The sequence below is a fragment of the Paramisgurnus dabryanus genome, chromosome 9, assembly GCF_030506205.2.
Source record: "Paramisgurnus dabryanus chromosome 9, PD_genome_1.1, whole genome shotgun sequence".
NCBI classification, from domain to species: Eukaryota; Metazoa; Chordata; class Actinopteri; order Cypriniformes; family Cobitidae; genus Paramisgurnus; species Paramisgurnus dabryanus.
The window spans coordinates 13087285-13112824 of record NC_133345.1 but is presented as its reverse complement, the minus strand read 5'-3'; the positions used below and the strand labels follow the sequence as shown (position 1 = coordinate 13112824).

Genomic DNA, 25540 nt, shown 5'->3' with positions numbered 1-25540 from the left:
CGAACAGTCCCAGAAGTGAAAAGAAAATGGTTCGACATGAAGCTTGACTGCAAAAAATGAATTAGTTCACTTCAAAATAATCTTATTCAAACTGGAGGACCACCATCATCATCATAATCGAGCATATCTATATGTGATGTACGCATCATTAGCATAATTGGCTAAACCTCTCTGTCGGGTATAATTCCCAATGGTGACTGTGATAAAACCCCTTTGCAGGAAAGCACTTCAACATAATCAGATGGTACAGTAAGGCTACAGTTCACAATTTTTATGGCCAGCTGACATGGTAAAATAAAAAATATAATTTAGAGGAAATACACAAGCAGTTTAAATTTGAGCAGATTTAACTTTTTTACAAAAGAACTGGTCTGGGTAGCCTGAAACGACTAATTAACCAGTCTTCATTCTCAGCAAGTAAGTCTGCACGGTCTCTGAAAATGCGCCTTTTGTGCCGCGCTCTATCTGCCAAATCTATATATCAGCCATCGTAAATGTGTTATTCCTGATTTTGGCTATTTTATAGGAAACAATTTCTGTAACAATGAAGGAAAACAATTTGCCCAGCCCTATTGAAAGCAATAACTTATTTGATTAAAGTGTTCCATTTGCAGATGCTATTACTGGAGCTCATCATAAAAGTGAAAAGAAAAAACGTATATAATAACTGTATATAATATTTTTTACAAAATGCTGTGTAATGTGTACATGATTAAGGTGAATTAAAATACAGCCTTATTGATGAGCAAAACATTTGGATGTTAAACGCACAATTTACGCGAGGCTGGGAGCAGGTGTAGATTTCTTTCGTACCAAATACAAACATTTTCATGAATCCGAAAATTTACGCCAAAAGGACTTTACGAACGATTTACACAAAAATTCGTTCTACTCGTGTTTCATGAATGAGACCCATTACATTTATTTTGTATTGTGTATTGGATTAAACAGTGTATGTATTGTTATGTTGTTCACTGTAGTGAAGCTCGTGTGAGAGGTGTGCTGTTACGATGGTGGCAGCCGCGACATGACGGTGCAGGTCGTGACCAGTGGGCTCTGGACCATGTGGAAGTCATTCTGTAAGTACTTCTGTTTACAGACAAATAAACACTGCTTTGCCTCCAGTAGTAAAAACTAAATAATTGAACATATTATAAGGTTTATATTAGTAGTCAGATATAGGCAGCTGAAAGTTGTGATGAAATTTGTATTATAAAGTTCCTTATAATAATAATGAAATACTTTGTAATGAATATCATCATCATTTCTTTAGAGCAGTACAGTATTCAGATGACACATGACATACACTTCCTATTCTCATCATACACATACACATATCTACTACCCGTTCTTCTCACTTTCTTACCTTCACACACTCTTTCTTCCTCTCTCTCTCTCTTTTTATTCTCCCATAACCCCTTCTGCATGCCATAACATGACCTGTTTGCCTCATCTGCAATGTTTTTTCCATTGTCTGATCCCCACTCAACTCTTACCCTTCCGGCCTGACATCCCTGCTGTTACGCCTAACATTCACCTGTATGCACACTGGTTGCTCTGGTCCTGCCAATGCAGGTCAGGGTACTCTCAAGCCCAAACCATTGTGCAAGCCAGCAGCAGTCCCATCCTGCATCTTATAACCGTTCCTTTCTTCTGTATTCTGCTCCCTATGGCATGGCTGTAGTGTCAGGTAAGTGCTTTGCTGTTGCCAGATTGCATGACTGTTTCTCCCTCCCCTCATCTGACCTTTCTTGTACATCACTATTGAGCTTCATCAGGCCAACACACAGATGCACAATATGTGGAAAAGTTTTAAAAGGCAGTATATCAAGTAGCAGTTTTATGAACTTTACTGCAAAGATCCACAACTCACAACACAACAATTGCAAGACCGCAACTAATAAAGGACAGCAGAAATAAAACAACTGTAACAATGCAACTGGACCCATTCTCATTATAACAACCACAACCAGACCAATGGTAATTCCTGAGCATATACCAACAAAGAACCTGATGAGCATCCAGTCCAACCCAAATATAAAAGTAGATGAGTAGTACACTTTACGTTATTACACTTTTAAATGCAGACAGTGTTAAAATTAAGAAATAAAGGAAGAAAGCATCTTCAACATGCATATTCTATGACTGATCTAGTTTAATTAAAGCTGTACTACTTAGTGTTCATTCCCAAAACCGTTGACAGGCTTGTGTACCTAACCAGAAATCTTCTCATTGCAAACCACCAACATCAAGGCAATGCAAGGCAAGGCAAGTTTATTTGTATAGCACATTTCATACACAGAGGTCATTCAAAGTGCTTTACACAGAAATGAGACAACAATATATAAAAAAGAAAATGTAAAAATAAGAGATCCACAATAAAATCACAATAAAAACAAAGATACATGAGAATTTAAAATAACAATTAAAGAAAATAAATGTGATTTTAATAAAAACAGTTTAAAATGTTAAAAAGAATAAAACAGGAGTAAAAGTGACTTGAGTTAAAGATAGTTCACTTCAAAATGAAAAACTCTGCCACCATCCACCAATCCCCACGCTGCTCCAAACCCGCACACCCCCCCCCCCCCCCCTCCGACGAAAACAAAAGAAGATACCCCGAGAAATGACGGGCAAACACACAGCAGCAAGCGACCATAGACCTCCATAGTAGGAAAAATTATATTTTGTACGTATTTGGATAAATGACTAAGAAAATATTTTGTTAAATGATGGTAAGAAGTTCCATCATATTTTTTTTATTCCTAACATGGAAGAAAAAAGAAACCCACACAGGTCCAGAACAACACGAGGACGAGAAAACGATGACAGAACCCCCATTCCAAAGTGAACCATCCCTTCAAAGTGCAGTCAGTGTGAAGCAGCACAGTGCTCATTCACTAAATGCAGAGTTAAACAGATGTGTTTTTAATCTAGATTTAAAAGTGTTTACGTTTGAAGCACATCTGATCTCTTCTGGAAGCTGATTCCAGCTAGAGGTGGCATAATAACTAAATGCTTACGCACCTTGTTTTGAGTGAACCCTTGGTATTTCTAACTGACCGGATCCTAATGATCTGAGTAATCTGTTAGGTTTATATTCAGTTAGCATATCTGTCATGTATTTGGGTCCTAAGCCATGAAGTGATTTATAAACGAGTAACAGTACTTTAAAATCTATTCTAAATGTGACAGGAAGCCAGTGTAAGGACCTGAGGACTGGAGTGATGTGCCCCGATTTTTTGGTTCTGGTCAGAATTCTGGCAGCAGCGTTCTGTATGAGCTGCAGCTGTCTAATGGTCTTTTTTGGGATCCCTGTAAGGAGTCCATCGCAGTAATCCAACCTGCTTGTGATGAAAGCATGAACAAGTTTCTCTAAGTCCTGTCTTGAGACAAAACAACTAATTCTGGCAATATTTCTGAGATGGTAGTAAGCTGATTTGCTTATCGCTTTCACGTGACTGCTGAAATTAAGGTCAGACTCTAAAATTACACCAAGATTTCTGACTTTGACAATGACTTCAGTTTTGTCTTTGTTTAACTAGAGGAAGTTTTGACGCATCCAACAGTTAATTTCATCAATGCATTTACATAGAGAGTCAATGGGGCTGTAGTCATTGGGTGACAGGGCTAAGTATATCTGGGTGTCATCTGCATAGCTGTGGTAAGCAATTTGGTTCTTTTTCATTATTTGACCAAGTGGGAGCATATACAAATTAAGCAGAAGCGGTGCAAGAATTGAACCCTGTGGGACTCCACATGTCATGGGTGTCCACTCAGATTTATGGTTACCTATGTTCACATAGTAACCTCTCCCTTTTAGGTATGATTTAAACCATTTGAGGACCATCCCAGAGAGCCCTACCCAGTTTTCCAGTCTATGTAAGAGTATGGTGTGATCTACTGTGTCAAAGGCAGTACTAAGATCTAGTACAGCGTTTCTCAAAGTGTGGGGCGGGCCCCACTGGTGGGGAATAGGAACATTACAAGTGGGGCGTGACAAATGGGAGGAAATTTGGTCATTTTTGTGCCCATCTCTATTAATTCTTTTAATCATTGACCATACACTCAAAATGATACATTTAAATATAAGCCTGGAGTGGAAGTGGAACAAAAATTTTAATGTGGAGAGGCGTTATAGGCAGTAGCGGGTATAAAAATTAACAATGGATACGTTTGTGACAAGGAATGAAAACTGGAGATTCTGTACTAGCAGAGAAAACCAAGACAGACAGTCGACCCAATCAACCAAAACGCCAGCCGAAAAGAAAGTATGATGACTTTTGTGAGAGACAAAATGCAAACACAGTTGCATTATTATTATTTACTTTTAAACAAAGTTTTTTTTCACATTTGCACATTTGTTTTTTTCCGCGTTTCTCTATTGAAAGTGTTTAATGCTGTTATTTTTTTAAAAATATGATGGGATTAAACAAATTTTAACAGTTAAAATTAAAACCTACTTGATCCCTTTTGTCGGGGAAATTAGGGACAGGTGGGGCTCGGAACCCTTCCCTACCTCCAAAGTGGGGAATGGCAGAAAAAGTTTGAGAAACACTGATCTAGTAGCACCAGCACTGATATTTTACCTGAATCAGAGTTTAAGCGAATATCATTTATTATCTTTATGAGCACTGTCTCTGTGCTGTGATGCTGACGGAAACCAGATTGAAAATTGTCCAGATAGCCATTTGAGTTTAAGAATTTGTTCAGCTGATTGAAAACAACCTTTTCAATGATCTTGCTTATAAACCGAAGATTTGAGATTGGTCTGTAGTTGCTAAGTATGGTTTTGTCTAGGTTACTCTTTTTTAGGAGAGGCTTAACAACTGCTATTTTTAATGACTCTGGAAAAGTGCCTGTGATCAGAGAGGTATTTACTATTTTTAAGAGGTCAGTTTCTAAGCAGTTAAGTACCTTTTTGAGAAAAGATGTGGGGAGCGTGTCAAGGCTGCAAGTTGATGCTTTAAGATGTTGTACTGTTTCTTCCAAGGTTTTTATATCAATTATGTCAAGGCCTGTGTCCATCAGGCCTGTGTCCATCAGGCCTAAACAATTAATTTGCATGTCATAAGCAAATCAGCAGATTTATGTGATCTACTTAAGCGATTAGGTTGATTCGTCATTTTAGCCCTAACTATGGGGTTTCTCTAATTTCTCTGTATCTACCCGCCTGTATTGTACTGTATATAATAACATTTGATTTTGTTTTGATTTTGGTCTTTCAAAATAATGAATCAGCTATAAAGCTAAAGGAGAAACTCAAGTCTAACGCAAAGCAACATAAGGTCTGGCTCATACACTGAAAAAATGATTCATTCAATTTACAATTTTTTTTAAGGTAAGTCTTTGCAATCAATTTATTTAAGCTACATTTAAACAAAAGTTTTTTTATTTTATTTTACTTTACTAATCTTTTTTGCTGAAATGTGGCTTAAATAAATTGATTGCAACCACAATTTAGTAAATTGAATGAATAATTTTTTTCAGTGGCTCTCAGGGTGACCTACAGTAGGCCTCTGTCTAACAGAACATCTTCAGTATATTTGAAATTAATTATGGATTCATCAAGGTGCTGGAGTCAATGAGATCCATACTGCCCTACTGCCAAAAGACCTTAACTCGTTAGAGTGTGAAACTGAGAAAAATTACTTTAAAGTTTAGACTCACAGTGAGTTTCAGTTGTCGGTTAATTTCTTCTTTATTTTTATTTTCTCGAATAAACATAAAATTGACTCAAGATACTAATGCAAATAATAAAGGAGGTCTTGAATGTCTCAAAAATATCAATAAGTAATTTTTGACCAAAAACTAAGTTACTGCCTTTTGCCTTTGTAGGACAGCATAGAGATCCTGATCCTCCATGTCAACATTATTGTGTCACAGAGATTCAAGATTGCAGAGTTGTCAGCTATACATTTATGATATGAACCTGCATTTCTACAGTATTTCATAAACTAATAGGACTCTATAGGGCATTGCGTTTTTTTCCTTTGAACCAAACTGATCTGACATGTCAGTTTGAGTTTGAGATTAATTTGTGTCAGGAATTTTCATTGGGGCCCCCGTCCCTAATGGGAAAATTAAAATGTTAAGACCTGAAAAAAACCCCAATGACAAACAACCTAATTGCATTTGACATGGCTGACGTTACCTTGAAGAGTGGACCTAACAGGCTGTTTGGCCATCTTACACAGTGTGTACTGTAGCTCATATGGAAAGGGATGGGTACAATGTAAAAAAAATTCTGTAGAAATTACAGTGTTATTGCAGCTGGGTTGCTGGTAGCTTACCGTATATTTAAATTTATGTTATTTACTGGCAACATTTTGTTCAAAGTTAAATGAACATTAAACATTTAAAAGTCTTTGTCTTTACAGAGTAAAACTAAAAAAAACAGCATCAAGCAAAAAATTCTGGGAAACAAAATTTGAAGCAAAAAACTGAAAACGGTTGATGATGATTTCTGGTTCCCAGAATGCTTTGCATGAGGCTGTTATTGTATAGTTTATTCTGTAAAGATAAAGACTTGTTAATATTAAAAATGTATTTAACTTTGAACAAACTCTTGCCAGTAAATAACATAAATTTAAATTTACGGTAAATTATCGGCAACCCAGCTGCAATAACATTGTAATTTCTACCGAATTTTTTTTACAGTGTATCCTTATGATTTTAACGGTATTACACTCTTACTGATACTGCTTATTGATCCGGTACTTTAACAGTATTCTTTCTAAAGACAAAGTCGGATCGGTGCATCCCTTAGGGCTGGGCATAGATTAATCTAGATTAATCTCATACAAAATACAAGTAATTTTTTGCATAATATAAGTTTGTGATGTGTGTAAATATTATGTATATTTAAACAAACACACATACATACATATACATTTAAGAAATGTTTTATTTAAATGTTGTTGTTTTTTATTTATATATAATTTAGAATATATAAATAAATACATATACACATGTAAATGTTTTTTTAAATACATACATGAATGTGTGTGTATTTGTATACATAATAATTACACACAGCACAAACTCATATGTTATATATTATGTTATGCAAAAAATTACTTTTATTTTGTATGAGATTAATCTAGATTAATCTAGGCCCACACTGTAAAAAAACTTTGCTGCCTTAAATTTTTTGGTTGAATCAACTCGGATTTACAAGTCATTTCAACTTACTATTATTTATCTTGACTAGAGATTAGTTGTTATAACTACAGGTGAGTTGTTTTAACTTATAAAATTTAGTTGACTTTTCTCAACTATATTTTATAAATTGTGACAACTCATCTCTGTTGACATGACTTGTAAATCTGAGTTGATTTAACAAAAAATGTTAAGGCAGCAAAGTATTTTTTTACAGTGCAGCTCTAATATGTGACCAGTCATGGAAAGTAGTGACACAAGTAGGATCTGGGGCATTTTGAGTTATTCACAGATACATTTTGAGTTATTCACAGATCTAAGCTTTCCAACGATGTGTAACACATGGAAATCTGATAAGATTTGGAGAAGTTGTGGCCATTTGAATATAACACATTCAAGAAAGAGAATGCCGAGAAATTTGAGAAAGAAAAGTTAACACTTTTCCCCGGCTGGAGAGACAATAGGGCTCATTTACATCTCATTTAGCTAAGCCATACCCCCTGTAAAGCCATTTTTGAAATACAGGCCATGTTAACATTAGAGCATTTGCGTTTTTAAACGGCATTTTAAAATGAAAACGATCCTCGTTTATACTGGCATTTTAAAAAGAATCTTCATCCACACTATACACCACCATAAACGCATGAAACATGACCAATCACGTAACTGGGCATGCGCATAAAAGTGTAAAATAACTTATTACTCTAATAATAGCTTACCTTTGCACGTTTATGCAGCCTAGGGGTGTGCGATATTGACAAAAAGTCATACATGGGTCCTTTGCTGGCAACTATAACAGACACTATTTTTGAACCTATAAATATGTGTTTGGGAAAATTTTATACTGTTCTATTTCCCCCCTACAACATATTAATATGATTAATAGGTTAATTTTGATTTTTATAACTAAACAGAAAGGTCTTTATGATTTAAAAAGAAAGCATTCAAGTGAACAGTACTAAACAGTAGCGAACTTGAAGCAAAAATAAATTTCAGCAAATGCATACTTCAATCAATCATAGTAAGAAGTGAAGTATTGCTTTAGCCTACAGAAATGCTTATTGCATTAATTTTTAAAAGTGTGCGAGGTTTATATAACGAGCATTATATTAATGACGTTGAGTTTATTGTTTTTATTAATTTATATTCACAAAACTTATCAACAAAACATTGATTAAAATTAAGAGACAAATTATCTGAAACGAAATTCATTTTAAAGTAGCAAACAAAACTTACATTAAACTGGAAAATAATGTCTGACCCGTTACAATTCTCCCTTCATATTTGCCTTTGCAACGCCTATATGGCGTTTAAAATTACAGTCTATCTTTCGTAAGCTAACTAAATTTAAACAAAACATAAACACATTAAACCCAAGAATACTCAAACATTAATATAAAACAGACATTATCTATAAGGATACATGTTAAAACAATCCGATATAGTGTTTATAATAGCTGGTTGGTAGATGTTTACTATTTTTGGCAAAACCTCCGTTGCAAACCAACATTTACATAAATAAAATATTTTTTACTTTGAAAATGATTTTTTTTTTTTTATTGAACAAAATGAATAATTACAATCAACAATTATGAATAACATTATAAGAAAAGAAAAATACCAACAAAAATAAAATAATAATAATGGCTCATATCAGATAAAAGAAAAAGTATACATTTACAAGAAGGCGAGGACATTATAAAATTTAAGAGACATCACAGATCAAAAACATTGAAAAGATTAAAAGTTGTGCAAATTGTGCATGTTTTGATTGCTTTCTTGTTGAGAGAGAAACAAAATTGTTTTTAAATACTGTTTAAACTCTTGCAAGAATACAACATAAATTGGTCTACAGTTAGAAAATTTGCATTTATGTATATAAAACCTACACAAATACAAAATCAGATTTATTATAAAACACACATTTGAGTCTCCTTCAAAAAATCCAAAAATAACAAATTTAGGACTCATGAAAAAACCTTTAACAATATTATTTGAAATAAATAAACCAACATATTTCCAAAACTGCTGAGTGTAATTGCACAACCAAAACATATGAAGAAGTGTTTCAGTGTCATTCTGACAAAAGGTACATATGGTGTCGAAATTAGAGTTGAATCTTTTCCTTAGAAAATCTTTGGTAGGGTATATATTATGAAGTAATTTAAAAGAAACTTCTTTTACTTTGTTTGTAAGTAAAAATCTTTGTTGCAAGGACCATATGTTATTCCAATTTAAATTATCAAAAAGTCTATTCCAATATGAAACTGCAGAGGGAGCACAAGCAACATTTTCAATGAGTATAGCTCTTATTTTATGGTTTCTTCCTTTCTTTTCCACAAAACATATCTTCCCGATAGGAGTGTTCACAGGCTCTGGTAATGAAATTGAACTCATAGTTAATGTGTAATTTTTGAAAAGCATGTATAAACCAGATGGTATGGCATCCATAACAATGGCAAACTCTTTAGGAGTTACTGGTATATTGTATTTCAAAAGAAATTCAGCATATCTGAACAATATGCCTTCTTTATCAAAGAGCTGCCCCACAAGATATATTCCATTATCAAACCAGTCCTTATAGAACAAAGACTTATTTTTAAATAAAATATTCCTATTGTTCCAAATATAACACCTGTGGGGGGAAAATTATGCTTGTACATAAGATTCCAAGCCAAAAGAGCCTGTTTGTGAAAGTTAGAAAGTTTAACAGGAAGTTTTTGAATATCATAATTGCACATTAAAACAAAATGTACTCCACCCAATTGTGAAAAGACAAAGTGAGGGAATATATTCCACACAGAGGTTGGGTTATTAAGGAATCGACTTAGCCAATTGATTTTAATTGAGCTGTTTAATGTATTGAAATCAATAAAATTTAGTCCTCCATTTTTGTGAGAGTTTATTATGACTGCCTTCTTTAAATAGTGGGGTTTGTTTTTCCATAAAAACTTAAACAAAATACTATCTATTAATTTGCAAGTGGACTTGTCAATATGCAAAGATTGAGCAGCATAAGTGAGGCGAGATAAGCCCTCAGCTTTGACAAGTAAACTTCTGCCTTTTAAAGAAAGGTCCCTTTGCAACCAGCAGTTAAACCTTTTTTTAGTTTTTGTTATAATTGGATCAAAGTTAGCAGAGCACCTTAACTTGTCTTCAATTATCTGTATACCTAAATAAGTAACACTATTTTTAACAGCAATACCATTAATTGAAGAAGTCAAGCAATTTTTAACTGAAAGAAGTTCACACTTATTAAGATTAAGGTGTAGACCTGAAGCTCTAGAGAAAAGCTGGAGAGTATGGAATGCAATCAGAATTTGAAGAGAGTCTTTCAAAAATAAAACAGTGTCGTCTGCCAATTGACTAATAATTATCTCTGAATTATCAACACTTACACCTTTTAGATTACTTGTTTTGATATACAAACTTAAAAATTGGGTTGCAATTATGAAAAGATAGGGAGATACTGGACATCCTTGTCGTACACCACGTTTTAAAAAGAATCTAGGAGAAGTGCTATTACCTAACTTAATGGAACTATTACTATTTCTATACAGCATTTGGACCATTTTACAAAAAGTTTCACCAAATCCAATTCTATGCATCGCCTGAAACAGGAAATCATGTTCTAGTGTATCAAATGCTTTATAATAATCTAAAAATAACAAAAAGCTTTCTTTTGGAAGTAAATGTGAGTAATCCAAAATATCTAATATTAAACGTATGTTGTTTGAGATATGTCTATTAGGCATAAATCCTGATTGTGTTTCATCTATAATAGAATTTAGTACTGATTTAATTCTTTTAGCCATTACTAAGGTTACTATTTTGTAATCATTATTTAGTAAGGTGATTGGGCGCCAATTGTCTATGAGAAGGGGGTCTTTGTTTGGTTTTGGGATTAAAGTTATTATTCCTTGACATAAAGTAGGTGGAAGAAAAGATTTTTCTATGCTTTCTTTGAAAACCTCTAATAAAAATGGTGCTATGTTTTCATTAAATAATTTATAGAATTCTGAAGTGAGTCCATCGGTTCCTGGAGATTTTCCATTTTTTAATAAATTAATCGCATCAACAATCTCTTTCAGATTGATAGGGGCATCACAAAAGGCTTTATCTACCATATTCAGTTGTTGTACATTCTGAAAAGAATCAAAGAAGTTATTCACATCTTGATGGCAGACTTGTGATGAATATAGCTCGCTATAAAATTTTGCACAGAATTGTCCAATAATTTTCAGGTCCTCATTTATTGTACCATCAATTATAAGTTTTTTTATATTGTTTTTGTTAGCTTGTTCTTTTTCTAGTCTAAAAAAATAAGCAGAGCTTTGCTCACCTTCTTCCAGCCACTTTCTGCGAGAACGGATGTAAGCCCCTTCAGCTTTATATTTATATATTTTATCCAATTGATGTTGCAATTCCCCAATTTCATTTTTTTCAGAATCAGTGATATCTTCTATACTTTTCGCCATAAGATTACCAATTTTGCAAATAACCTCATTCTCATCGGATTTCCTTTTTTTCGCCAAATTGCTACTGAAATTACGTAAATATTTACTCGTTGTTCACTGATATTCCTAGTCAGACTTCAATTATGGAACACGATATTGATGTAGGCTCTACTTTGCCTATAAAACAACATCCATATCGCGTGAACCCATTAAAACAAACTCTTCTACAAAAGGAAGTTGAATACATGTTGGAAAATAATATTGCAGAGCCTAGCTCAAGTCCGTGGAGTTCTCCGTGCCTACTGGTTAGTAAGCCGGATGGTACTTATCGTTTCTGTACTGACTATCGACGGTTAAATGCAGTAACCAAAACTGATTGTTACCCTTTACCGAGAATCGAGGACTCTATAGATCGAGTCGGCTCTGCGAAGTACGTTTCCAAGCTCGATCTGTTAAAAGTGTATTGGCAGGTTCCTTTGACGGAGCGTGCGAAAGAGATTTCTGCCTTCGTGACGCCTGATACTTTCCTGCAGTACAACGTTTTAGCTTTCGGAATGAAAACGCACCCGCCACTTTTCAACGTTTAATTGCAACTGTATTATCTGGTCTTTCTGATGACATTGTGCTATATAGTTCATCTTGGACTGAGCATTTAACTTTGCTTCAAGAAGTTTTCCGTCGTTTTGCGGATGCAAAACTTACTATTAATCTAGCAAAGTGTGAGTTTGGAAGGGCCACTTTGATATACTTGGGTAAAGTAGTAGGGAGGGGACAAGTTCGTCCACTTGCTGTCAAAGTTAGTGCCATCTGTGATTTTCCACCTCCAGCTGACCGTAAACAGTTGCATCGTTTCCTCGGAATGGTAGGGTACTACCGCGCATTTTGCAAAAATTTTGCGACTGTGGTGTCTCCCCTTACTGATCTGCTAAGCCCCAAAACAAAATTTGAATGGTCAGGTGTTTGTCAGTGTGCGTTTGAAAATGTTAAAACCTTAATGATGTCCGCACCTGTTTTAGCCGCCCCAGACCATTCTAAACAGTTTAGCCTTGCAGTGGATGCCAGTGATACGGGAATAGGAGCTGTTCTTCAGCAGAGTGGTGCTGATTGTATAACTCACCCCGTGTCTTATTTTTCAAAGAAATTTACGGCTGCCCAGCGTAGGTATTCCACCATTGAAAAAGAGGCATTGGCTTTAGTTCTTGCAGTTAAGCATTTCGAAGTGTATTTGGGGGGTTCACATTCCGTAATTGTATATTGTGACCACAACCCCTTAAAATTTCTAAATTCAATGCGAAATTCAAATCACCGTCTTATGCGCTGGAGTTTGTTTTTACAACCCTACGACCTCGACATTCAGCATGTTCGAGGCAAAGACAATAAAGTCGCAGATTCCCTTTCCAGGTCGTAAAGTTTTGTTCACTTGTATTGTTTCTAAACATTTGTCACCCTCTAGTGTCTGTGGCTGTGTTTATTTTTCCTTTAATTAGGTGATTCGCTGCACCTGCGTCTCCTCCACATGTGCCTTTAAAAACCAAAGACTGGCGAGGAAACGGGGGAGCACTTGGTGTCGGCGTCTATCAGACGAAAGCCTGCGGTGCTGCGGCTGTGTGTGTTTCGCTTCCCAGCTTTCGCTTTACATTATCTCAAATAAATACCCCTAATTTGCTGAGCCTTCGTGTTCCCTTATTGTGTTGTGGTTGTGACCGGAACATCTACAGTGAAGAAGCAGACTGAGACAATCAAACACATCCTGCCCCGGCGTGACCTGGCTGCCTTTCGGCCGTAGGCGGCCTGGCCGGCATCTGCTCCCAAGCAGCCAAAGCCTCCGGCGACGGCTGACCACCGATGAGATCCGGCCACAGGCAGGCAGGTCGTCAGGCGACCGTGAGGGAGTTTTGCGCCGTTCTGTTCACCTCAGTCAGAGGCGAGAACGCTGCGGTGCTACGGGCGGAGGTGGCCACCCTTCTAGCCAAAACATGCGATAGAGCCCGTCCCCTCAGCCGAGATGTCTTCGGGGTTTTAGAGACCCTATTTCATAGTGCCAAAGAAGGGAGGGGGACTGCGTCCCATCTTGGATCTGCATGTGCTGAAAAGATATATTCATTGCATGCCACTCAAGATGTTAACACAGAGACGCATCCTGGCGGAGATTCAGCACCAGGATTGGTTTGTAGCGATCGACCTGAAGGATGCGTACTTTCATGTCTCTTTTCTTCCTTGACACAGACAGTTTCTTCGGTTTACTTTTGAGGGGAGGGCATATCAGTACAGGATCCTCCCATTCGGTCTGTCCCTGTCCCCCTGTGTCTTTACCAAAGTCGCGGAGGGGGCCCTAGCGCCTCTCAGGCAGCACGGGATTTGCATTCTCAATTATCTTGACGACTGGCTGATTCTATCTCACTCGTGGAAATTGGTTTGCACTCACAGGGACCTGGTGTTACAACATCTAGACTGTCTGGGTCTTCGGGTCAACTGGGAAAAGAGCAAGCTCTCCCCTGTGCAAAGCATCTCTTTTCTCAGTGTCAATGGTAGCATGTCTCACCGAAGAATGCGCTCAGTCATTGTTGAAGTGTCTGAAGTCTGTCAGACGCAGCTCAGCAATCCCACTCAAGCTCTTTCAGAGGCTCTTCGGGCACATGGCATCTTCGTCTGCGTTTATTCCCCACAGCACATGAAACAAGAGATGGGGACTCGAGTTTGAGACTCGTCCTCAAAGACTTCAGACTCGACTCGAATTCGAGCACGTGACGTATCTGCTCCGCGTGCGGTAAGTGTGTACGGTCCAGCTCCAGTCAGGTCCAAATTGCTCTACTGTGTCATACTGTAGTCAATTAACATACATTTGCTGAATAGAGCAATGAAAAACAACGTAACATTTTTATGTGAAGCAATTGTTTATGCTGCATCTTCTTCCTGAAGCTGTTTGGATTCCCCCTCCGCCTGTGTGTGAGCACGCGTGTAAGTGCCCTCAGTAGTGCATATATGGAGAGAAGTGTTTCAGAAGGTAAGCCAGCATAAAAAATTTTTTTTTCTTGACAGGGCACATACACACAAAATGATCTCACAGTATTCTTTTTCTAATAAAAACATTTGTTTATGTCTTCAGAAACCAGTCAGAAACCAGTCTGGGCTTATTTGTTCTTAAAGAGACAGTAACCTCAAGCTATAACATTGGGGTAGCATATATAAGTAAATGTATACTTGTAAATGTAAGCAAGGGAACTTTTATAAGTCTGATGAAACTAAAAGGTCTTTATATATTTGAAGGATGCAATATTACTTTATAGGTATATAAGATTAAATGAGTAGTCCACCCTTAAAATGGGGCCCATTGACTTTTAATAGTAGGAAAAATTACTATGGTCAAGTCAATGGGGACCATGTTTTGAGTGAACTACTCCTTTAACATGAGATTAGCAGAAACAGTGTGGTGCTTTATGTGAGCTTTAAGGTGGCAATAATAAGATAAGTGCTAAGATACTATAATTTATACAGTGTATACTGCACTGTTTTTAATTACCAAATATTTCAAGTAGCTATGTTTTATTTCGTTTTACTGGCTCCAAAAGGAGTACCTTATAATTGTCTTTGTTTAAAGGACAAGTTCGGTATTTTACACTTAAAGCCCTGTTTTCAGATTGTTTATGATGAAATAGAATGGTTTTGACTGAAATTTCGACATATGCGGCTGCCCCGAGAATTTCCGGGTGTTTGTGTTTCACCTCCCACCTCTATAATGGGTTGATAGGTGCACTGGAACAATCCTTCCTAAAATGCATTAAACTTTCGTTTACAAAGACGTGAAATAAGCTTGAAGGATGTTAATTTAAGTATGATGACCTCTTATTTAACAGAATATCAAGTTAAAATTTAGTTTTTAATTCACTGCCCCTTTAACAAAATTCAACGCCATTCTTTTATTCTTGGAGTGATCTTTTTACTTTTATAATGATTAGATTCACTGTGTTGGACTGGACTGCTGCCTTGAAGTTGAAAACGTGCCGCATCATGTGCGCGTTTCCAGAAAGATCTCTGTAGGTTCCCGGTAGGTTCCCAGAACTTTCCCGGTAGGTTCCCAAAATGTTCCCGGAACCTAAAGGGAATGTTCTATTTACGTAAAGAAAACTTTGTAACAATCAGCCTTATCAGTTGAGTCACAAATAGATAAAAAGGGTCAGATTTAACTGTGATTACTCACATGACAGGCAGCCCAAACAAAATAAAAGACAAACACATAAAATAGCCATTTAATTCAATTTTATTCCTTTTGCTAAGTAAACATGTAAAACCTATTTGAAACTTTATATGTTTCTTGTGTGACGGTGTCACAACTTTCCTGACTAACCAGCAGGGTACGTAACCAGAAGGTTCCCAGAAAGTTCTCTGTAGGTTCCCAGAAGGTTCTCTGTAGCTTACCAGAACGTTCCCGGTAGGTTCCCATAGCATTTCCGGAACCTAAAGGGAATGTTCTATTTACGTTAAGATAACTTTCCTGACTAATGAGAAAGAAAGTTCTCTGATGGTTACACTAACCTCTACATACTGATTTAATTACATTAAAAATAAATATAAATCACATCAAAATAATTAATGATATCTGAAATAAAACAAGAACATGTTTTAAAAACATCTAATAAAATGTACATTAATTTATATTAATAAAATTTTTACACCGTTTATTGAACAATAATTTATTTTACAAATGGTTTAAGGCATAACAGTGTGTTCAGTCCAAATTCACAGCATTAAAACCAGAGCCGGCGCCAGACCATAACTAACAGGGGGGCACTTGGCTTCCAACGGGGGGGCATGCAATAGCAACAATAACTTGCAAAAACAAGACATTAAAACAACAAATACAGTGCAAGCACACACTCATACAACTGGTACAGACTGTCAAGCTCATTTCCAGTATAAAGTGCAAAAGACCACAAACTATGCACAAAACTATTGAACTTCGACCGCGGCGTGAGCGCAAGCTGAGCTCCGCTGCTCTCGCGCTTTAATCGACGCAACAATAAACCGCTCTCCCGCGGCGCAAGCCATTGAAATGAATGGGTTTCATAGCGCAGCGCACACCGCGTCCTAGCTTTAAAAAAGCCGCTTTACCATAATCACGTCGTAATGCTGTTAACGGTCTATAGCCACACTTCACATTTAAGCTTACGTAATTTAAAACAACTCTAACTTACCTTTAAAATAGCTGAAGACGGCGTGAACGAACATTAAACTTCCTTAAAACAGTGTCCTGTAGATTTGTAAATTCCACCTCGACCTCTAATCTCTGAGTTTGAGCCAGTCTGTGTTTTCATGAAGCCAGATGAAGCAGGCGGTGCTGGTTCGTTCTAAATGTTCTAATATCCATATTTTACACGATCCATGAAATGCCGCGAAAAAACACGTTGCTAGTATCAAGTCACAAATATGCTAAAGCCTAATGACTCATGAGACCCGGCAATACAACCAATCAGAGAAACTGGTCTATTTTAATTAAAGAAAACATATATCAACTATTTTTTCCTTATTTGATTCCATTAAAAGTCATGAAACATTCAATGTTTAATTTATTTAAATTATTCTTGATATATATTATATTAATAAAAAACTTTGTAGGGGGGGCACAACAACCTGTTCGGGGAGGCACTGCCCGCGAATGCCCCCCTTGACGCCGGCCCTGATTAAAACTAATATTAGATTTACACGTTCCCCATGAAAAATATCAACATACAAACTTGAAATTAAACTTTTACCGTAGTAATGCAGGTCTGTAAATAGCCCTTTATCAGGTGATAAATATCATTTATGCTTAGCTAAAACGCTGAAAATGTTACTGTTGAAGTCATGAAATAAATTTACTATGAATGTGTAAATCTGAGTATAATGTGGGTTTATTATAAGTAATGAACTAATCATGGTAATCATTCACACACACTCACAAACACACCAGAGTTTGCGTTATACTATTTCATTTGAAAACCCGACAGTAAATTATCCGTCATTTCATGTTTTAATTATAAGAATTGTTTTCGTTCACCTGATCATTTCTAATCATGAATTTACAAGACGAGCATTCAAGTTCAAATGCGTTTATTTATTTGTGAAGAGAACATGATGAACAGAGACTGTGGATCACTTTACATGTTTAACATCACATGAAGCAGATTAAATGAATAATTTTTTCTCACAGTGACAGACAGCTGAGGCGATAAAACACACAAACTTTGTACTGAACAGGCAAATATGAACAAATCAAATCACAAAATACTATTGCGATTAAAATAGCAACAGGCATGTAAAAATCTGAATTGAATTAAACACTGACTGTGTATCTGAAACCATCTTGTCTAATAAACACATGAAGGCAGATAAATGCAGACTCTTGTCATTAGATTTTGTGTTTTTACCTCAGATAGACGATGCAGTTTTACTTCTGTTCTTGATCGCGTGCTTACATTACGCTTCAGTTAACGCGATCTGACACACACACACACACACACACACACAGTAAAGTTCCCTAATCACAGACCAGTACGTTGCAACAAAGTTGACCAAGCCACGTAAAATACCGGATTATCTAAACATCATGTCCACGCAAACAGGGAAATAATAAAAAGCATTTGACTTACATATCATCCAGCTAATGTTAGCCAACTCCGTTTGCCATAAGTCCTGGAAAAGCATGTAAACTCGACCATGATCATTTCCTGCTGCTCAATCTGGTCCAAGCTCCTTAATACTTTATTTATTCTTCAACTGAACGTCTTGTAAAGGGTGATTTTGTAAGCATAAAATCATATTTTCTATCATCTCAAGGTATTTCACTTGCTTTCACTGATTAGTACTGTCTCTAGCAGTTACATGGCAATCTGCAGCGCGGTTATGAGACTCTGAAAACGATCCAATCACATGAGGTCAAAGACATAAAAAACTATTCTGATTTGCTTACAACATAAGTGGGAGGATTTGGGGATTTCTGACTTTAACAGACTGTCCATATGGGAATATTTTAAAACAAAATCAGTGTGCTGTGCCTTAATCCAAACAACATTTAAACATGTTTAAAACATACACTTTTCCCATGAAATCTCCAAATTGCAAAAGGCCACATTTGTCAATGCCAGTCAGTGAGAAAACACACAAATGTAAATTTTATACTGATAAATCTGTGGTGTACTCACTGCGTAACGAGTAAATGAGTAAGTCCACTTGTAGTAACATTTCTTTATTTTATATATTTTTTGTATTAATGACGGTTGGTAGAGAATAGTCAGTCAGCGTCCTCAATGTTACGCATTCGTACTTACCGGTGAGAAAACTCAAAGATATAAATACATTTTTGGTCAATTGTTTAATTAAGAACTTCCAAAGCATCCACAACCAAACTCATTAATTTTCCTTGCACATTTTCATAACTATTGAAGTTACATGATATAAATTGGTACATACTATTTAAATCACGCAGATGAGTTGGTTGTGTCATCAGCCAGCTATACATTTTCACAGGCTTGTGAACTGACCTGAAAGTGATGCGAGGTTTTATTTGGACTTTTTCCTTTCCATTTGAAGACAGAATACTGTGTCTTCCTTAGCTGTCCATCAATTTGATGTATAAAGCCACCGAACAGCTGTTTTTTGCAGTACATATGCGGTCGGATCCGTCAAGCGTATAGACTATTTGATAGACTAGTAGCAGCGCTGCCGCTCCCATAACGCGCATCACGCGCTGTGAGTAGGGCACCAAGTGCTGAGGGGGCACCAAAAATAATAGCCTAATAAAAAATTACAATGCCCCCTCGCCTTGGATGGTCTGACGAAGTTTGACAGACAGTAGGCAACTTTTATGGAAAGGGCGCCGAAAAGACAGCAGGAGTGAGGATTTGAGAAAAGAAAGAACAAGAAACTGCGAGATGATGCCCGTGCATCACTTGCAGGTAAGTCCATATTTAATCATGGGAAATGTGCTGCTGCTAAACATAATGCGCAATAAGGCGCCTCGAACTTGCTGACGTTAATGTTAAAGCTCCACTGTGTAAGATCTACTCCCATCTAGCGGTGAAATTCTATATGACAACCAACAGAATATTACTTTCTTGCCCCTCCCCCATTCGGAACGCGTTTTAATTCGTACGGTGGCCGTGTCATGCCAAGGTTAACATGGCTTCCAATAGCTACAAAGCAAAAGCAATGAAATAAATGAACAATTTGCAATCTCCTTTGCCTGTGATCCATCAAAGCACACAAATTTATGTTAAACATGGAAAAAGTCTGATTTTCATGTATGTCCGCTTAAAATCACATACAAAACGCTTTTTCATTGACGCGAGGAAAAATATCCCAGGGGCTGTTACACTTGGTATTAAGATGTGTTTTCGTCGATCGGATCACAAGTGGACGAGAGAGATACATCACGTTTACACTTGGTGTTTAAATCCGTCTCTTTTTGTCCATTTTCGACCACATCTCTCCAGATTACTGAGGGGATGGTCTGTGGACGAGTCCCTCTCCTGTCATTTAATCATGAGCGGGAGTAATGATGGGTTTAAATGGACGCGAACTAATATTATGTCAGAGTCCAATGCTTATGTTTTAAGTAAACATGTTACATGTCCGTGTAGATGTAAGAGCTTTCTATGATATTGGTGAAATAAGATCGCTCAACTTTCACACGCTTTTAAAATGAAACGAAAGACGCGCAGATCAGCAGCGTTAGTTATATCAATGAAAGGCTAAAAATAGGGCTGTCACCATGTGTTTGTGCTAGAGGTCAGAAAAGATGAAAAACATTTATCTCAGTACCTCAGATTACTTAAATGGGTGGAGAGACGGCGTGTGGCTGTTCGAACACATTAAACCACATGCATCTTTACACTAACAAGTGTTATGCATAACCATATAGTTGCATAGTATGCATATAGTTAGCCAAGGAACTATAAAACTTCAAGTTTACAACATAGACTGTATAGATGTAAACGAATATGCTGAATTACCTGTGAAGAAGATAGAAAGTATGCAACTTCGGTGTCCCTTGAGCCCCATCTTGGAAAACTAACATTACTCCAATATTGACTTTGGTCTTGTTGTTTTTCCTGTTGCGTTGTCATTTTAAATCCCCTTTTCGCTTCCTTGGCGACGTGATTTAATGCCCTCGAAAATAGGTCTTCAACAGGCTTTCAAATCTGCCTCAAATCAAAGCATTAGATCGCGGGATCATCACGGTTTGCAGCTGTTGTTGAATCCGAAGGATTCAGTCTGCACAGGTCACATATGTGGGCTGCATACGTCATCAAACCTGGTTTATTTAAATTAACTGAGCATTACATTCACAAGTCATAAGCATTGTGACAGAGAGCTCTGTCACGGACTAAGACAACACTATTACTGACACGCACATATGTAGATATATATATATATCCAGTTTCAATATGCATTCAGTCTTAGCTGCTCTCGGGTGCACACGGGGGTTTGCTAATTATCTTGGTTCTCATACACACCCACATGTCCATGGTTATACATAAAATTTGCGTGGCAGATTTTTATTAGGAATACAAGGAAAATGCACACACCAGATGAGTTAAAACAAATGTCTTTATTTACTTATCTGAATCATTGTTAAGAGGTGTCTGTTTATGTTGGTAGTGTTCGTCATGTCTTCGGGGTGCAGCGCTTCCTGGGTATAGCAAGCACAAGGGACAAAACGCAATATGCGTCTTAGGGGTCCTTAAATGGAGGCGTCTCACGTGGCGCCTGCGCATTCCGCTGACACGGGGCTGTTTTATCTGTATGTTTGGTGTGGGTGAGTCATTGTCTATATAGAGAGTAAGTTATTCTCAGTATAAGATAATAGGGCATACAATATCGTATGTTGAATATCTACCCATAAATATGTATAGATATTGTGATGTGTATGTAATTTCAAAGGAATTATAAATGATTTGTGTATGGTAAAATTATTATGGATTTACCTGTTTGTCTTTTTGGTTGGTTCCAAGTGGGCGGAGTCTTGTCATTATAAGGGTGGCTCTCACTCTTTCTGCAGAGAGTTGGAGATGGTATGCTACTGAGGAGCAGTAAAGAGTTATGCCAGTTTTTCCTCTGAGTAGTAGGAAAGTGGCAGCCATTGTGCTGTGTAAATAGCTTTATGTATCTTCTTTAATATAATTTTTTTTTTTGCAAATAATCTTTGGGGATTTTTGGAAAATAAAACACCCTTGCACTAAGGTACCGAAGTGTCTGAGCCATCATTCCTAGTGGAGGAGAGCGATGTCACTAACACAGCTCATCACAAGCATATTACATCAATTTACAATTAACTAAGAATAATTGTCAGCTTTATAATTGTTAATATTCTGAAATAAGACTGTCTTGATGACGTATACCGCCTACACATGCAACCTCCGGAGGCTTCAGCTAGCGGCCAGCGTGAGTTTAGAGTGAAAGCGCGAAAGGCGGAGCTTAAATTTCAGGAATATCCCTCGTCGGCGAATGTATTTCAAAGATGGAGGCACAACATGGATGCGCCAATCGAGCGACTCGACCATATGTATTTTAAATAGCAGATTCTACACTTACGAGAATACTTTGATTAGTGGGTGGAAGTAATTACACACGACTAAGCACATACTTTTGAAAGAAAACATGGGTTTTTGCTAAGAATTAACTCAAAAAAGTACACAGTGTAGCTGTAACAAACTATGTTGTTATAACTTCGGTGCAAGCTAAATTGAGATTTTACTGTTAAACATTACATATGCATATGCATTTTACAAATAACTGATGCATGCTAGCTGTTACTTTCTTTACTATCTTTCTTTAGATATTGAGCAGTAGTTTATTTTTGTAAAATCAGTTATTATTATGTGTTGTGGACTGTAGGTAAATATATATATATTTTTAAAAGTGCTTATTCAGGGCAGTAGTAAATAAAAACAAAAGCATTTTATAGGATCTCTCTTTCTTCTCAGGCTGTTTACACTTGGCATTAACATGCATTTTCGTTGATCAGATCACAAGTGGTCGATGTTAATGCCAGGTGTAAATGGTGTTCAAAACGTTTTAGCTTGTGCACTTTCGACCACTTTTAACCACATTCAGAAATAATCAAAAACCTTTTCGAACGGATTGCTTTTGTAGTGGAAAGGCACATGTGGTTGAATGTGTTTGAACAGCCACAGAAGACTAAATAAAACTGCGGCTGATTTCCACGTAGTTTCATTTTGCAAGCATGAGAAAGTTACGCAATCTTATTTCATCAAATGCACTGAAATATCAGAGAAAGCTCTTACATATACATGTACAACACTGTGAAGCCTGTTTACTTACAACACAAGCAGTGGAATCTGAAATAATATTAGTTTGCGTCCATATAACTCGTCATTACTCCCGATCGCATTTAAATGACAGCAGAGAGACTCGCCCACAGTCTCCACAAACCACCCCCTCAAAGTAATCAGGACAGAAGCAGTCAAAAGTGGACAAAAGAGACAGATTTAAATACCAGGTGGAAACGTCCCTACTGAAAAATACAGCTAAGACCAGCATAAGCTGGTGAGCTGGTTTTAGCTGGTCTCCCCCCAGCTTGGTTTTAGCTGGTATTGCTGGTGTAGCTAGCTGGTGTAGCTGTGTTTTTGTCACTTTTTATGCTGGTATAATTGGAGACCAGCTACTGCCACCTTAAACCAGCTACCATCTTATTCTGGTTTTGGCTGGATTCTTCAGTAGGGGTGATGTGTCTCTCTCGTTCACTTGTGATTCGATTGACGAAAACACATCTTAATACCAAGTGTAAACAGCCCCCTCTCTCTCTGTCGAACATTTTACAGATTCTGCAAGTGGTACCCAGTCCAAAGAATAAAGAAAAATATTGACAGTGTTTGAGGTTATGAGTAAATGAGTGGTTTGCTTTTTGAAGAGGCCAAATTGTTTGATAATAGAGATTAAACATGAGAGTTTTAAGCATTAATAATAACCCTTTTTCTATTGGCTTTCTCCTCACAGTACCCGTAAACAAAACTACATGATGAACTACTCGAGACAAACTGGTCTACACCACTACTACAACAGGAAAAGGCGGGCATTGCGAACCTAAACCACCTGCCGATTGCACATCATTCTGTACGCTACAGTACGCTTTCCATGATGAATAAACACCATGTCAGGTCACTACTGTCAGCATATGGCCATTCTCTCCCATCTGAACTATACATGGACCATCTAGTCCCATTTCTAGCCAATCAATGCCTTCCCAGAGCAGTGTGATGGGAAAGACGAAGCACCTAATTATATGGTAATTTTTAATATACTGTACTCTTAAAGAACTGCAGTTTATTATTATTGTTATATTATTTGAACTCTCCTGATGTGAACTCTTTCAAGAACGCGCTCTTAAATTCACCTCACCCTCTACCACACTGTGAACATTATTCTGATGGTTATGATGATGACCGTTAAGTTCGGGAGTAAGACCACAGAAGTGAACAGATGAAGAATTCACGCTGAAGCCATTTTAACAAGGAAGATAATGACAATGTGTTTTGCTGTTGTGTGTTTGTGGGTTTGTTCTGTGATGCATTGATTGTGGTGTTCCAATCAACGTGTTAGTTTTATACTGACTTGTATCTTCAGGCTTTTGTCATTTTTCTTTTGTGAGACAAGACACTTGGCCTGGAAAAGCAAAGAAACAAAGTCAGAGACAAAAAAGACACACAAAAAAACCAATTTAAAAGAGACTAAAAACTAACAATGTTTGTTGTTGCTGATAAATCACTTTTTATATATCTTGGTTACTTAAAAATATTTATGGTAAATGGTCCTGTACTTAATCTATTTAAAATACACCATGCGTGAATTTTTTTTTTTTTTTTCATTTTAAGTTATTAGGCCAGAGGTGGGCAGTACTGGTCCTGAAGGGCCCATGTCATACAAAGTTTAGCTCCAACTCAAACACAACTGGAAAAGCAAATCAAAGTCCTCAAAATTATTTGGAAATGACATGTTTGAGTAAGGCAGTAGAGCTAAACTCTACAGGACAGTGACCCTTGCGATTGGAATTGTCCACCCCTGTATTAGGCAAAGATAAGGTTCTTGTTTGTAAACAACACCCTACCATCTACATTGTGTGTCCTCCCACTGTGCTGTTACCCACCTTTTGTTTGATACCTGTTATGATGTTTTCCTCTCCCCTTGGTGTAGCTCTCCACCACCACCTATATATATATATATATATATATATATATATATATATATATATCCATCTGCCTTATAAAATGGAAATAAAAAAGTATCAAATACATCAAATAGTCTAGTGTTTTTATTTACGGCTGTTTTATGGCAATTTTTCTATGACAGTGATGTGCTGTATAATTAAAATTATAGGGCCATCCACAGTTTAAAACATTGAGGCAAGTCATCTAGAAGAGAGCAAAGTCAGTTTTGCTTCTGTAAGGCAGGAGCCAAGGTGTCCACACCAAAACAGCAACTTCATTCAATACACCTTATTTAGTCTGCTGCCATGTTGATTCCAAACCAAGACTGTAAAGGATGGACGTGCAGAGCGTGCGATTTAAGACTTTTGTTTTGTATCAGTGTGCTGGTCATTCAGCCATCAAAACACAGAAAATACATATTTTTACATATTTCCACAGGACAAAGAACCTCAGAAAATGTGAATAGTTAAAATGGAAGATTGTTACAAATAAGGGACATGTGACCTAATTTGAGATGAGAATGGTGCAATGTTTACATATTTTCCTGTCTCGTCCTTATTTCCAAGGACAATGGGACTGACACACCCAGTTCCGGCTGTCTTGGAGGTCATCACACCACTGATCTACTGACCTTCCTTCAACATGATGTCTAGCCGATGTTTACTTATCTGTGTATATATACATATATATTATGTTTTAAAGGTGCAGTGTGTAACTTTT

At 36.9% G+C, this 25540-nt stretch overlaps 1 protein-coding gene across 1 annotated transcript in view; it reads left to right on the top strand.

Moving 5' to 3' along the window:
• reln (reelin) overlaps window positions 1-24858 on the top strand; it is a 379183-nt gene extending 354325 nt beyond the window's left edge. The window contains exons 64-66 of the mRNA XM_065275748.2: window positions 981-1079; window positions 1576-1690; window positions 23613-24858. Coding sequence (XP_065131820.1) covers window positions 981-1079; window positions 1576-1684 — 208 coding nt within the window. The 3' untranslated portion in view covers window positions 1685-1690; window positions 23613-24858. The remainder of the gene's footprint in view (window positions 1-980; window positions 1080-1575; window positions 1691-23612) is intronic.
• The last annotated feature ends 682 nt before the right edge of the window (window positions 24859-25540 follow it).